We start from the raw sequence: 17,537 nt of genomic DNA on the forward strand, positions 1-17,537 counted from the left end.
TCAATTACTCAGCTTTCTATTTATTTGTTTTGTATAATTTGAAGTTGCATTTTTATTGAGTTCTTTATTTAGTGTATTCATTGCCTCAATGTTACGTCATTTTATGATACCATTCATTCATTCCATTATTATGATAAACAGTAAACAATTGACTCCAAAGTATAATTACTCACCACCGTTTTATTTGTAAAACATTCCATTTAGATCACGCTGAACTGTTAAAAGTTTTTTTTCCTTAATTCTTTTAAAATTACAGTTGGGGACAACTAATGAAAACGATTGACTTGTTTCATTCAGGCTATAGAAAATCGTGTCTGTGTGAATTCACTTTAAAGTGCTAATAAACGCTAATTTGATCAGTACAATCGTATATACATGTCAAACATGTGCAAATGCTTTGTTAGTCACTGACAAAAACGGGTTGAAAATCTCACCTGTACCGGGTAGCTTTGTCTCCGGGTAAGCTACTGTATGTCACAGCTGTATTTATTCTACATTGATCGAAAGAGACTGATGATTCCTGACTAAATACGAATTTGTATGAATGAACACCGCTGAAAGAAGTTGACCGTTGTAAATACAGTCAGAGTCATTGAATTTTCATCATGAATTTGCTTCAGCTGACCCACACAAACAATCCAAACTCTTTATACATCTTTATACGGTTTCACCACTACCGCGCGCGAGTGTGTAGCAGACTGTATGTGTGGATCAGCTGAAAAACAGCTGAAGCAAATTCATGAGGAAAATTCACTGCCTCTGACTGTATTTGTCCCCGACTGTCACATGTATTTAAAGTTGCGTATTCCGATCACTTTTTTAAATTTATGATTTCAATTCCTTTCGTTTGTAATAATAAAATTGAAAATAAGAACGACTCCAATTTCCGAACAAAAAATATTAATCCTCAGGTCATCCAAAGTTGAGATGTCAAACAGTCAACTTGTAGATTCATGCCTGTAAGTAATGATGAAACACACAATCACCATTTAATCATAAAATTTTTTTATTTAATTTTTGAAACTTATCAAGTTAGTAGAACGTAGAAAAATGGGCTTGTCTTTCGATTATGATTTCATTTCATTAGAGTTGTCAACGCTTGTTCCTTTTTTTGTCACATATTTAGAATAGCTGATAGAAAGTGTGAGATTAAATATTATAGGTGGACTGGAACTGGAAATGTCTAAGTCACATTTTAATGAAAATGTGTCCGCAGCATGAAGTATGGTGTGTTTGGTAGTGAGTTTTTTTTAACGAAAGAACCCAGACCTAGTATTAATTCAATAAGAGTGAAAATGTAATCAGAGTGCAATATTCTTAAAATCGGCTCAGTGCTAAGGCCTCGCGTATTTCAATAATTTTTTTAGAGGGGAAACGAAGACCGAATAGGAACGACAGAATAACAGTAAAATGAATTTGTGTCTCTGTTATTGGGATTGAAACATAGCAAACAACAAAAATGTTCTTCTGCCAATTAGGAAACCTTGGTATGACAAGGATTTATTAATAAAAGCGTTTTAATCTTAGAGATCTCAGCACAGCGATCGCTGATCATATGATATGATAGGTACATCAGGCTGGGACGATCAGTAAAGATCACGAAACATGCCGCTAGAACGTCAGGTTCTATTGCAACAATTTCTGAACGAACCACTTTATAGTCTCCCAGAATCCTGCGACTTAATTGAAGAAATTTGGGACAATCGCATATTAAATGTGTGCCCGTTTCTTCTTCTAGATCGCAGGAACATTTCACAGCCCACAATGTCCTGTAATCGCTCCTACCACCATTTTTCGTCGCAGGCTGTATGGGAAGAAGCATTTCATGTGAATACCTCCATCATATACTGCTCAGCGTTGTGTGTATTTATGCTTAACCCCAGTCAGTGCACTTTTGCACAGCGATTGGCGTATCGGCAGGTACGGTTCAGGTCCATTCACCTGAATCCAAGCCTGAGTCGTCGAGTGTGCCTATGACATAAAACATAGAGAAAGGTGTGACATCTCTGGACCTAAGTGGGCTTTTTGTGTTTAAAAAAAAACCACTTAGGTCAGAGGCTCTGTCTGTGTGAATTATTTGATGGTTTGCGTTTCGTTTACGGTTTTCTGGATTTTATTTTAGAATTTCGAGAATTTCTCCATCTCAAACAGACAGTTTTTGTAAAAAGACTTCAATGTCGACGTGGTAGAAAGTCAAGTGCAGATTGAAAAACGTGTATCGTAGCAGTACCAGAGCCTATTTTTAGGAATTTCATTCTTCAAAAATCCATAAAATTCTTTAAAAAAAAACTCTAAAAATTCCTAAATTTCAAATGAATTTTTAAGTATTGAATTCCTAAAAATAGGCACTGTGCACGCAGTTTCTCATTATTATTTTCTAATTGATCATTGGTCACGTTCGAAACTATTTTATGGGTATTGATAGAAATGTCACTGACGATCATTAAGTTGTCGAAAACAATTATGATTAAAATGTTGTTGGTAACGATTCAGCGACATTACACATTGCAAATGCTGCGGACTCATTTTTACATACGAACTACCAGTCAAAGTATAATTAATCCTTAAGATAGTGACGATAAATCAGAAAATCTTCAAAAATTTTAGATTTGAAAAAGTGGATTTTCCTAATGACGATTATTAATATCGTCACTCCCAACTGTCCCATTTCAACTGTCTTTAACAGATATTTACAGTTCAGCCAATTAATTCTTGTCATCACCTCGACTATAAATGCTGTGTGTGTAGACCTAGTCATATATGTGATGTATTCGAAGAGTTTTTGCTGCACAAATGCTCATATCTTAATCTTGGTAAACTTTCAGAATAATTTAATTATGAATAATACGAAAACCTAGTATAATCTTTCCATTGTAGGGACACCTCTGTTCAAATAAACATGACATTTCTATAGGTTTCGTTGAATTGTATGAAAATAATTTAGCAAAAGTTGTTCCATATCGCAGCTATTTGACAATAAAACAGAATGTTATGTGAAAACCACAATACTTTGCATTCAAAACCGAAATTTGAAACAATTTCAAATGTCGGAACACAATGACAGAAAATGCGGTTCAGGGCTGGTGTTGCTAATTTTTAGATTTTAATGAAAATAAAATTAGCAAAAAAAAACCAACCTCCCGACGAAACAAATCATATAAATGTGCATGTCAGATCTGTGTGAATATCAGGTGCGCTTTTGTGTGCAGAGAGAACACTCTCAATTAAATAACTTTTAATTAGAAATCTGACGACACATAATTTTTCGATTGACTTAAAGTTTACAACAACACGACGAGTCCATATCAATTTACACAAAATACTCGATCCATGCAATTTGAATTTTATGTAAGGCTTTATGTGCTTTCGAATCGAGTCTGTCTTCCCATAAAATCTTTAATGAATTTTGTTATATGAATGACTTCATTGTGCTCGCTGTGTAAGTTATACCGGGAGTGTGAAGTTATCTCGTCTTCAACAACTTGTTTGAATTTATTGTTCATATTGAATGCGCCAGCCACGTCTTAGTGTATTTTACATTCAGAAAACCAATTAGAGTTAAAATTTCACCTCTTTCACCGCAAAGAATTTAGATCTGTTGGTGGTGGTGGTGGTGTTTTTTTTTGTGTTTGTGAAATATAGACTCGGAATGGAAAAGCAAAAAACGTTTTTCTATTTATTGCGCTAACGTTTACATTTTACTCATTGCTCTTATCTGTGAAGCGTAATATATATTTATTTGCTTCGATATTTGCACTATACCGAAATTTGTCAGCTGAATACATTGCATGCAATACAAATATAGGTTCTGGTTTATTTGATGTGCTTGCCTGGTGATTGATAAAATTTTTCCCTTACATATTAGTGGTATCTAGTTTGCTCTGTGAGATTGTTATCGTTCGTTCGTTCTTTTTTTTTCGTACTCCGTTAAGCATGTCACTTTTGAATGTTATCAACTGAATTTTTATTTCAAATCAATTTTTATTGCCATATTCAAATGGGCAAGTTCTTTCTGAGTGTTGTTTGTGTTTCGTTTCGATAAAAAAAAAATTATTATTTTAATTTCCATCGGAAACAGTTTCGATTCAATTTCGTCTTTCTTAGATGAGTCTTCTGATAAATTTAGTAAAATGAAGAAGAAACGTATTTCATTGGTCAATGAATCTTATTAATTCTGTAAATTTCTGACCACTTTTCATGACAGACTCGTTAATCGCCGAGTGGAGCAACGACAGGAACACAGCATAACGCATACAGAAATCACACAAAGGTAGGTCAGAGCCATTATAACCTTACCGTTTCGTTTTTTTTTGGTTTCGTTCATTTTATTTTAAATGTTTTTCATTTCCATAAAATTAGGCGTGACAAAAACGTTGCCTTTGAAATGTAAAGTTAGTAGTTTAGGCACAATCAATCTATTATTGCGACTATATATAGTAGGATTTGCTGGTAAATACCGACAATTAAACCACCGATTAGACGTTAGTTTTCGTTTTGTTTCCTTTTGCCGACCAAAATTTTAGAACACATAGTTTATCGGTTTAGCACAATAGATTTGGGATCATAGTATCAGATACTCAAACTATCTAAGATGTCGTCAGAAAAATGTTTTTTTTTTCTAATTACAGAAGAATACTCCAAGAGAAAGGGACAGAAATGCAACATTACAAGTGAGTAGTTTACCAATCGTCGTATTTAGAAAAGCTTTCTGAAAGTAATTCACGACACACACTATACATATATACACTGTACAACGCTAACTTATTCAATAGGAATAAGAGATCATAGCGACAAGAGCACGATAAATGACTTTGAAATGAACACACGTCTTGGACTCTTCAGAAAATTATGGAAATGTTTTTTCCGAGTCTCTTTTTTAACAATGTTCTGTTCAATGCCAACGATTTTTCTGCAGCTTCGAAAGTTTTTCAAGAAATAATGTCAAGAAATAATGTCAAGAGACAACCCTACATTTTTCGCAGCACAGGCAACGAAAGCTGTTCATCTCAGATTTATTTTAAGTTTTCATGTATCACATTCAGAATGTTTTGCTGTACTGGTTGAAAGCATCACACCCCCAGCAACTGCTCTGCCTGGATCAAGGTGTCAATTTAATTTCGCTTACGTAGCTTTAGAACGGCACCATTTAAGGGTGCATACCCTTGCTTGAACCGGAAAATTTCCCCGTAAAGGGATGGTTGGGATGATTCTATTCCATGAAACACAGAACAAATGATCCTTTGTTTCTCCATGTAAGAGATGTTACATTAACACTCATAATCGCTACTGTCGTAGATAACTTCATCATATGGTTGATTCAGGTTTCATCGACGATTGCTGACCGTTCTTTTGATTCCTGATGAGCTTTATAATATCCTCAAAATATATATCAACCAGAATTTAGACCTTAAACATAATCATCTTGAACCAACGTACTGCAGTTCACCATGTTCAGTCATTCATTTGTTAAAACGTACAACACAAAATGTGCAATAAACTCAATTACATTCAAGCCATATTTGTCAGTCACTTCCGAAACTTACACGCAATCAATGTCTGTCCTTTCAGAACTATCAATTCCACCGAAAATACACCAAATAATTACCATAACAATCACAGTAACGGTCACTCGGAACATTCACCAAATTCCTCACATTTATCGGTGCACAGCGAAGATGCAGCACTCGTTTCACGCACGCACAAACAGCAAACCACACAACAAGTGACAACCGTAACGAAAGTAGTACGCGAAGTAAAACATTTGGGTCCGGATGGCCAACAGGTCGACTATGTTGCAATGCCTTTAGATGTGCCACATTTAGGTGCCGACGGCCAACCCGTCGATTATGTAGCTATGCCATTGGGGATGTATCCTCGGTTAGTTTCTTTTGTTGCTTTATGTTAACCGTTTTTACGTATGATTTCCCGACAAATTTTCTTTTCGTGCTATGCCTTCGAATGTCTCGCTCATGGAACCACTTTTTCCGTTTCAGATCACAGTACATAAATTATAATCACATGGAGCAGCCACATCTTGGCCAGCATCATCCCCAACAACACATGTATGTTCATGGCGGCATGATAGATCCTCAATATCACGGTCATCCACATCCACATTATCAAGACTACGAACATTATCCATCTGCTGGACAATACGCGAATTCTGGACCGTATGGTGGACCGAACACTGGCGGATCGTATCTAGCTGAATATGCTGTAAACGATCGATCGGGTACATCGCCGAGTCCGAGTGATGATCACAGCGATTCATCACCATTACCAGTTGGTGCTGCCGTGAATGCGAATCAAGCCCATTCAGTGATACCGCCAGGTGCATACCTACAAGCTCCATATGACGAAATGCCTGACTATCGAATAACGCCGTCACCAGGCGGAGTGGATGGATTCCATCAAGATGATCCCACACAAATGGTATATGGATATGTGTCCACATCGCCGTACGGTAATACAAGTATGCATGGTCCAGTTGTGGCTGGAGCAAATTCCACATACGGAACCCGACCTATTGTTTATGAAGACAGTATGAACGGAGCAGGTCCAACGGTTGGATCTCACATTCCAGGCCGATTATTGTTCGAAAACGAGGAAGAATTGCAGAAACACATGTCGAATCTGTCGATGCATGGACATGGAATTTTGGGCCATACTGGAATGACAACATCGCCGGGAAGTGTTGGTGTTGGAATGACAGATGATGATCAACGAGCCATGCGATGGCGTGATCCAAATCTAACTGAAGTTATCTCTTTTCTCAATAATCCAAACAATGTAATCAAAGCGAATGCTGCTGCTTATCTACAGCATTTGTGCTACATGGACGATCCCAATAAACAGCGAACACGTACATTGGGTGGATTGCCACCATTAGTCAAATTATTAGCGCACGAGTCACCCGAAGTGTATCGAAATGCATGCGGTGCACTACGTAATCTGTCATATGGACGACAAAATGACGAAAACAAACGAGCAATAAAAAATGCCGGAGGAATCATAGCTTTAATCAATTTGCTCCGACGAACTACCGAATCCGAGGTAAAAGAATTGGTGACCGGCGTCATCTGGAACATGTCTTCTTGCGAGGACTTAAAGCGATCGATAATTGACGATGGTGTACATTGCATTGTGACCTATATTATAATCCCACATTCCGGATGGGATGTGAACAGTCCGGGTGAGACGTGCTGGTCGACAGTGTTCCGAAATGCGTCTGGTGTGTTACGGAACGTTAGTTCAGCTGGAGAGTATGCTCGAACCAAATTACGTGATTGTGATGGTTTAGTCGATGCACTGCTATACGTTGTACGATCAGCGATTGAAAAATCGAACATTGGAAATAAGATCGTGGAGAATTGTGTGTGCATTCTGAGAAATCTTTCCTATCGATGCCAGGAAGTGGAAGATCCCAACTATGACAAACATCCACTACCAACACAGAGTCGACCCTCATCATCGTCATCGTCATCGAAAGGTAAATATTTTGGTTTGTGTACCGTCAACAGAATCGTAAATTTCATGCGACAAAATTTTGTATTTTAGGTGAAAATTTGGGTTGTTTCGGTGCAAGTAAAAAGAAGAAGGACTCATCACAATCGTCCGAACAAAAGGACGGTTTATCGGGAGCAGGTAGAAGTGGAAACGATGCATCTGGTGCGAGCGGCGGAAGTGGTACGACGTCACGTAGTTCCATACAACGACAAGAACCGGCTAAGGGTTATGAATTATTGTGGCAACCGGAAGTGGTTCAATCGTATTTGGCATTGCTACAAAGTTGTTCGAATCCCGAAACACTTGAAGCGGCCGCAGGAGCACTACAGAATTTAGCCGCTTGCTACTGGCAACCAAGTATCGAAATTAGAGCAGCTGTGAGGAAAGAGAAAGGCTTACCCATTCTAGTGGAATTGTTGCGCATGGAAGTGGATCGAGTGGTTTGTGCTGTTGCCACAGCTCTGCGGAACTTGGCCATCGATCAGCGTAACAAGGAACTGATTGGTAAATATGCGATGCGTGATTTAGTCCAAAAATTGCCTTCGGGAAATCCTCAACACGATCAGGGTACATCGGACGATACAATAGCCGCCGTTCTTGCCACTCTGAATGAAGTGATCAAAAAGAATGCCGAATTCTCGCGATCGCTGCTCGACGCCGGTGGTGTCGAACGATTAATGAATATTACACGACAGCGGCAAAAGTACACTCCAAGAGTATTGAAATTTGCTGGGCAAGTACTCTTCACGGCATGGCAGCATCAGGAACTGCGTGACGTCTACAAAAAGCACGGCTGGAAGGAGCAAGATTTTGTAACGAAAACAGTGGCAGCTAGAAATGCAGCACCGAATTCACCCAACAATGCAAATAGCACATTAAACCGTCCGATGGCGTCACAGGGTGGAACTCGATATGAAGATCGAACAATGAAACGACCGACAGGCAATGCAGCTGCTGGCAATTCCAACTCGACGAATCGAGGCGCAAATAATGCGGTTAGCGGTCAAGTGAATATGATTCCCGCCAGTGGATCAGGGCCCATATATCAGAGGGTAAGTCGAGACTACGATTTTCGTGGTGAAAATTCATTTTGAAACCATAATTCGTTTTCATCAGAACGACGAGATACCAATGGCTGATATGAATTATGCAGATGCCGGTCAACAGCGTATTTATCAACCAATATCCACCGGAAACGGACCAATTCAGCCACCATCCACAGTAAGTCATTAATATTTCATTTGTCGGTTTATTATTTCAGTCGCCATTTTCGCTTAAATGAGCTGAATTTTACAAACAATGTTGCGCTATCAGGCGGTGCATTTTGAGTGACAGTTTAAACGAAGAAATTTGAAGAAAAAAAAAACGATTTCCAATCACAAAAGTTGGGAAATCGATTTACGAAACGATAAAAATGTAAATTGTGAACTTTATGGAAGAATTTTATTCGAATTTTCTATCTTGTTTCGTTATTTAAAATTGAATTTTCCATTAAAATTAGCTGTGACTGTAAATAATATTATCTGAAGGGGTTATAGTTAACTACATTCGAAAGACTATGAAATGGTGTTGACATACAGCAGCTGGGCAATATCAAACACCTTCCCTCACTATTTTTTCCGTTAATACTTCCTTAACGTCGAAAATATTAGTCAGATGTTGCCTAAATTGAAAGAGGCGTCGTAAAAATTCACACAAAATATTTGAACTGACGACCGTCAGTGAGGAGATATTTACTTCCAACGATTCGCAAGTGGTTCCAACAACAATCGAAATTTAAAATAACCGAAAAACCTTAACCTCTTTCGTGCTTACAGCATCCACACTGGAATAATTTCTTTTGTCATTCAATGATTCAGTGCAATGGCTATGCTTAAATATCTGCATGTTCGGGATAAACTGCGATTTTTTGGCAGAAAACCGAGCAGAAATATTTAGGAACTTGCTTTCGTTCCAATTGAGTCATAAAAAGAACTATTTCACATTTTAATTTATTTCAATCTGTCGGTACGTTTATCGTTCTATTTTTCAATATTCTATTACTTCAATCGATCAAAATATTTACAATCTTGTATTACCCAGAGTTTGTCATAATTTTTGTCGTCGTTAACGATAACCGTCTGTGACAGGTGAAGTAGGACGCCCATCGTAATGGTTCAAAGCTGCCATGTTCACACTACTTATTTGTCTTTTGTCCTAAAGTTTAATGATATTAAACTTTTGACTGTAATTTCGTTGATTAAATCTAGAAAACCGTCCCTTCCTTTGGCACTACTACTTAATAATAAGAGAAAAAAGCGTCAGCATCAGTCTGTTAATTATTCAGAGCTAATTTTATGGTCAAATGAATGAAATTAGAAATTACTGCAAGGTGGGAAAGTAATGTGTGCAATCAAACAAAAAAAGGAGAAATGTTATGAATGTGAGTTTAGCGAAATATCTAAGGCAACAAAAGCAAAACTATCATCAAAAGAGAGAAATATTAATTGTAAAATTAATGTTGACATTGCCTTGATTCAAATATTATTATAACGAGAATACTCACAAACCTCTATGTATTTAAACAGAAATTCCTCTATCGGAAATGTTAAGTAATACTTTAGTGGTGTTTTTGATAAATGAAAAATTAAACGAAAGATGATGTAACCGGTCGGAGCTTCAGAAATCCGATGTTTTGGGACTTAACTGTTGAACGTCGTGTCAACACATTTTATTTTTTTTTTCCTTTTGTTCTTAGAGAAATGTGATATTAATTTTGTCTTTTATGTTATTCGTCAATAATGAATCCCTGTATTTGGTGTGTAAAAAGCGTCATTCCATTTTGTGACACAGCAAAGAGAAAATATTTAAAAAAAAAAATTTTATTCGATGTTTCAAGCAAAATTTTAGTCAAAAAACTGTTGACTTGGCTTCTATATCGTCCATGTTAGCGTTCTAATTTTCTAATAAAGATGAACGAAAGATGAGGTCTTTTAGAAAAGGAACTTCTCCCGATACGATCCTTAACTGGTGAACAGGCTGATTAAAACCTCGATTTCTACATCATAAGGAAACTACAGATCAACGAATATCCAATTACACTTTTTACGTATTCGTAGAGCTGACTTTATCATTAAATCCCCAATCGTCAAGACTTAACACAAAGAGTGGTAGTAGTAAGCAATCCTATTACCTTCATTAGCACATTCCATTCGGGACTGGCAAAAGTTCGAGTGAAAATCTTCCCAGGCCAGATGGCCCACCACAGTGTCTCTGTTTATGCTTGAACTTACGCTCTTTATGACGATTTTTTAATAACTTTGGTACAGTTCGGGAATGATCGGCCATTGTTTCTATTGACTAAAGAGAACGTCAAGCATGACGTTAGTCATGAAGTTCTATGAAAAAAATTTATCAGTTCACAATGTATTTTGGTCTGTGCATTTCCCTTATCAATTCTGTCTATACAGGTGTCTGGCTGAATGTTTTGCTTGGAATTTATCAAACGTTTCTTCCATTTTATTTTAAAGAAAATATTTTATAAATTTTATATTTTGTTCGGTTAGGCGTATAATAGATTGATCGTTTTGTTTGTTGATGTAATTATTGATTTATCCAAGTGGCGACATGAAAACTATTGCTTTAAAAGACAAACTAAAAACAGGAGAAAAATGTGGTTAATAATTAAAGGAAAATGGAAATAAAAATCGAAAAAAAAATGTAAATTAGCAACATTTTAAAGCAATTAAACGAAAACATTAATGAGAAGAACAAGGTAAATTATCAAAATGTCTGATCAATTATTTTATATAATATTTGCATATACTAAACAATGTATACACACACCCACATTCACACGATATGATGTAGTCAACTAACGAGAAAAATTTAATAAAATGAAGAAATTGTTTTCACTAAATAAACAAACAAACTAACAAAACAACAACAAAACAACAAAAACCACAATTTTTTAAAATAGAAATGGGCAAATTAAAGTGTGTAGATCTAATCAGTATAAAATTAAATGAAAATCTTAAAACGATCTCGATGAAATTTAAAAAAGAGAAACAAATTGAAACATACCAAGCAAAAATAAACCTTAGAAAGAAAAATAGCAACAAAAAACTAAATTTAAAAAGAAAATTTAATAAAAACGAAAAACTTATTGAGATTTTAATTAACGAAATATTTAACAAAAAGAAACCGATGTAAGATGAACTATTTAAATGTGTTGGATCAGAAGATTAGTATTCTAAACATTGTACACACACAACAACAACAAAAAGTTTAAATTTTTAAACAAAGCCAAAAAAAGACAACAACACACGAAAATGAGTCTGAAATCAAAGCTCACGAAATTGAAAGTTTTTATAAGCAATCCTGTCATTCCTTCCGAACATCAAACTTAAAAATTGATATTTTCAACACTAGCAATGTAACGGAGAGCTATGAGAGATACGAACACTAACAGTAAAAAAGAGTTATGTCCACACATCATTATATCACCATAGTGACGGAACGAGCCTGTTACAATGTCACAAAAATTTAGACTAAAATCTGTACACTTCTAAATGTCAGTGGCGGGCTTGTGGCGGTGACTATGCTTCAAAACTACATAGCTATTCTGATAGTTGACTTTGATTTAGGACAAATTTACCAACATAATTTACCTCAAATAAACTCCATCACGAAACAATTGTTTTTTCTAACTGAATTAATTGATTAGAGAGTACGACTTTTTAATGCATGTAAAGTGATGCACATTGACACAGAGTCGTCTACGAATTCGAGCTTATGAATTTGATTTTGACAGTTTTTGTAATGACATCAAATTAGTTTTGTTGATTGTAAAACGATGACCACAATGAAAAACGATTTTTTTCCAAGTTTTATACGTAAACTACTTATACCAAACAGACTTTTTGTTGGATATACAGTAAAATTGTGTTTTTATATGAAATAAACAAACAAAAAATTGAATCGATAAGAGGATGTAAACAATAATATAAATTGAATCTTAAACTAATAACCTTCGTATAACAAAATATATTTTACTTATTTCTACTCTTGGATCAATTTATTTCCCCGGTCTTTTTTTTTACTTTTTGGTAACATAGCATTTAAATATACTATAACAATTAAAGACATAAATTATGTGTAAATAAAAGACATGAATTGCATTGCATATAAAACATTACATCAGAAAGAAGAAGAAGAAGAAGAAAACAAACCATTTACTCGGTACATATAAATATAAATGTAGAGGTGTATTGAACTGTATAAGCCATCTTTTATATTGGCCTATTGGAAAATAAAAGTTTAAAGAAGTGGAGTTGAAGAAGAAGAAAGTTTTAAAACTTGGTACACAAAGAATTTTTTTACTTAAAACACACAGACAAATATTTGAATATAAATATAGAATTACTCAGACAAAAAGTAAATTTAAATTAAAAAGCAAAAAAAGGATAAAATAATTGAAATAAAAAAAAAAGAAACTGAATTGGTTGACGAGAAAAAATGATTGAAGTGACTCAGTTAGTTTTTAATTTATTTTTTAATTTTTAAATTTTTAAAATATACACAAAAATTGGGACATTTAAAGATAATTTTAAATTTATAAATAGTTATTACAATTAATTATAATTTACAATTTAAAATAATTATAACGAAGGTAAAAAAATTAAATTAAAAAAAGATAAATTGAAGACAAAAAAGAATTAAAATTAAAAAGCAGAAAAATTAATTTAAAAAAAATGGAATAATGAAAATGGAAAAATTAAAAAGTAAAAATGGAAAAATGAATAGAACTTGCAACAAGATAAAAAAAAGTAAAAGTTTACACAATTAAATTTATATTATTATAAATATTAATTAATTCTATTACAAGCATAATTATATAATGAAATAATATATTAAATAAAATAAATCTCAATTTAATACAAAACAACCAAACATTTTGCAATAAATCCGACAATGTCGTTGAACGTTCGATCTAAAAAAAAAATCGTGAAAAAACTATCTTACTTTCCAAAGTTTACTAAATAGTCTCAATACGAACAACACACACTCTACGGATAATAGCGGCAGAGTCAAAATAACCCAAAATTATATCGGCTAAATTTGAAGTTTCTGAACAAAATGATGTATTGACGACTTGTTGATTATCAAAAATAAAGGGCACCTTCCATACATCACTTTTCGATTGGACCACGGGAACCACACGGAACCACCTGGAACCACCTGCAAAAATCAAGCAAAATTTCGACTCTGCCGCTATTATCCGTAGAGTGTGTGTTGTTTGTATTGAGGCTATTTAAAGTTTACAACATAGAAAGAGACGAATGTCTCATGTCAATCTCATAACAGAATGATCGTCTTCATTCTATAATAAATACCAACACGAGAATAATATAACAAATAGCTGTGTGATAATCGGGATAGAAAAGAAATCCCATCTCTACGCTAGAACATTTCCCTATATCCAAGGACTTTTTTGGTAAAACATTTTCTCTAATTTTTCCACATTTTCCTAGGTGGAAAAAAATTCTGGTAAAATTTGGAAAAATGTAGAATATTTGTGGAAAATTTAGGAAAATATTGATAAATGTTTTCCCAAAAATAGTCCCTGGCAATATCTTTCAATATATTAAGTGTTATGTCTTCAAAGTATTTGATGTTTGCTCTCTAAGTTTCCACATGTTTTTTTCTAAAACTATTAACAAGCGGTAGAAGTTGTAGTCGACTAATTTCGAGACATTTTCCTTGATAAAAATGGACGAAAAATCACGAAAACTTTCATACAGTGGAAGGCAGTGAAATTTATGCATTCATTTGCTTCAGCTGATCCACTCATATAAACTGAATTGTTTATGCGTCTTTATACAAGCCTAACTGTTAGTTTTGTTTGTATGCCTTTATCAGCTAAAAATCTGTTGATGCATTCATGCCTTAGTTTGACTGTCTTCCACTGTCAATTTCATTCAAAAATTTGCGACAAAATTCAGAAAATCAACACGACAAACGTTTCGCAAATTTTTTATTAAATTACCTAGAGACTCAGGCATAATTTCGTAGAATTGTTGTTACAAAAATTGATGTTCAATCCCTTTTTCTACAGAACATTTGTTTCCAAAACATCATTGTTACAATCCTTAAAGACATTATGGTTCCATGTCACTCCGTTTTCAAATTACGTTACATTGTCTGAAAAGATCCATAAAATGAAACAGTTTTGGGTATGAAAGCAAGTGGAAAAGTTTTCTAAAAGTTTTCAACTCAAACTCAAATGGTACAATTTTGAAGATTGGACACGAAAATGCTTGGTTTCGCTGCAACAAAATTTTTATTATTTAAGTCGACTTATGAGGCAGAAACAGAGAGCGGGAGACAACTACCCTTTACCCATTATACCATTGTACATTAGTCATTAGTATATCCACAACAATATTAAATATATTCAAAAGTGTAGCTAATAATAAATTGGATGTGGTTAATCCGATCCGAGCAGAGCTTCCACGAGTACCTTTTTTTGCATTCGTATCGTATTCGCTTTTGTATTGTTTGTATTATGTGCTAGCTATGGTGTATTCGCCGACATGTAGAAGTATCGAAATTGTTTGAATTGCTGACTCGCGGTGAATTGTCAAAACATAAAACATCGAAGATAAAAATGCATGTTTAATAGACTTGATTATGTACAATTAACCGACCAGGTAAGCATTACGAAATTGTTACCGTTAACCTTTTGATTAGAGCTCTTTAATATTGGATTTGATTAAAAATTGTATGTTCATTGCTATCGCATCTATACGTTCCTTCTAACAAAATTAACAATTTTCTTCCCATAACGATTAACGTTCTCTTGGATTTTTTTAAAATTAATTTTTGATGTATTGGCGTACACATTTCGTTTTAGTGGATCCCTGTAGTTAGAACGTCATACAAAATGCAATAGAATTATCGTAACAAAATTGCTTCATAACCTGAAATGAAATAGCAGTTAAACTGACTAAGTTTGGCATTGCTAAGACTTCACTTTTTAAAATTGCAGACATTGCATTTAGAAAGAACAGAAAAAATAAACGTGAATTGTGTGGAGTAATGAAAATTGCGAATTTTATTTTGTTTCGCATTCCTTTCTTTTGAATTTGAATTTATTTTATAATTTTGTTTGAAGATGAGATTTTATTTTATTTTATTATATTTTTCATTAAAAATTATTTGTTTTGTTTCCCAAAGAATTTTTAATCAAAATCCTTTATTAAGAGCATTCAACCACAGATTGACAATAATTTTCTTTTCATTTTTATTTGATTTCATTCGATTTAAATTTCCTTAAAGGTGGATAGTTCATATGGCAATGATTACCGTCCAGGCGAACCGCTGTATGCAATCGTCAACCGTGACCAGAAACAACGACGTATACCGTCTTCGAATGACAACTACAGTCCGCATGAAAATGTTCATTTTTGGAATGGTGACGAATTTGGTTAGTCTTTTTTTTCGTTTCTTTTTATATGAGGCCTGGTTTGGTTAATGAATTATTTTGATTCAATTTACTTCTTCTACTTTAAACCAATTTGAAAAATATCTTTAATTTCGATGCGTTTGCGTTTCCAGTTTCCGTAAACTGAGCGTCATACTTCTAGCAGTTCTAATAAAAAAGTCAGAAATTGGGAAGGTTTCTAGTTTTTTTTCAATTGTTTGCTCTTTTTGTAGAAGCAAATCCAGATTATCCAGATTAGAGCTTAATTCAAGAGGTAAATTGTCAATAGCTTAGTGGGTAGAATACGAAAAACGAAGGTTTCTAAAACGCTTACTCAGACATATAACTGCCCTTATTTTCTTTTTATGCTTTTGGAAGTATACATTCGAAACCAGTGCCGCACGTCAGTTTGACTCCCTCATAGGTTTAAAAACTATTCCAAAGTTGTGTTTGCGGTCGTGTCTGACAAATCAAATTTTCGAATTTTCAACTTATCGGGTACGCCCAACCCGCCAACGAAAACTCTCTCAGTTGGCATTCATTATTTACAACCATTAACTGGTCTCATTAACATCTCTGCGAGCTTTTAACACATTTTGGTATTCAGACAAAACATTATGTCGGAATTGTGATAAACAGTGTGAGAAAAACAATAATTTTCATGAGAAGACTTTTACCTTACTTCACACTGGTCAAATCAAAACTTCTTTCAGTTGTATTAAAAATCATCTTTCTAAAATGAAACTTAATAATTCTTAAATCAATTTTGATCAATTTTTTTCACTTCCGCAAAGATTGTAATGATTGTAAACGTGTTGTGTTTTGTTTTTTTATTTTAATGAAACATTTTTGTTACAATTTGAATAAAACATATTTGAAACATTACACAAATACAAATTCTGATCTTACCTTGATTTTATATAGAATTCCAATTCATTTGTCGTCGCTTCATTGGCAACAATATTCTTGTTTTCCCAAGAAACCACAGTATCTGAAATTTTTCATTTTCCATCCCTTTCCTAGCTTTTCACACAAATCTCCTGAGTAGTTAAGAAGTGAGTCGCAATTTGTCCATTTGCATTGAGCTTCAACCACGGACACCAGCGATAGACCAATGATGGCTAAAATGCAGACTGAGAGCACACAGTTCAAGACCATATTAAATTGAATTAAGTTTTAGAACTTAGCAATAGACGAAAATATTTCACTCCTTTATTTATACCAAATGCCAATCTACAAAACGAATTCTTCGAGTTATCTTCACTCGATACTGACTATCTACACCAACTAGACGCTCTTCACGAAACTCTGAGCCTTTTATTGCTTGCAAAATATTTCCGTATTTGACTCATAGTGGCTTTACTTAAGCTCTTTTGAATATTTTGCAATTCAAATAATTGTTACCAGAAGTGATCCAACGTTTATTACTATGTATTTATTCAAATGAAAGCGCTGCTGGAAAAAGAGTATTTTTTCCCGGGAGTAGGAACAAGAAAAATTTCACATCTTGAATGCACACTTTTTTGATTTCTAAATTTTACATCAGATTGTACAGAACTGTAAAAAC

At 34.3% G+C, this 17,537-nt stretch overlaps 1 protein-coding gene across 1 annotated transcript in view; it reads left to right on the top strand.

Moving 5' to 3' along the window:
* Positions 1 to 8,418: 8,418 nt before the first annotated feature.
* LOC119079480 (sialin) overlaps positions 8,419 to 17,537 on the top strand; it is a 49,539-nt gene continuing 40,420 nt past the window's right edge. The window contains exons 1-2 of the mRNA XM_037187418.1: positions 8,419 to 8,558; positions 8,623 to 8,727. Of these exons, the coding sequence (XP_037043313.1) occupies positions 8,654 to 8,727 (74 nt within the window). The 5' untranslated portion in view covers positions 8,419 to 8,558; positions 8,623 to 8,653. The remainder of the gene's footprint in view (positions 8,559 to 8,622; positions 8,728 to 17,537) is intronic.

The sequence above is a fragment of the Bradysia coprophila genome, unplaced genomic scaffold (genome assembly GCF_014529535.1).
Source record: "Bradysia coprophila strain Holo2 unplaced genomic scaffold, BU_Bcop_v1 contig_324, whole genome shotgun sequence".
Classification (NCBI taxonomy): Eukaryota; Metazoa; Arthropoda; class Insecta; order Diptera; family Sciaridae; genus Bradysia; species Bradysia coprophila.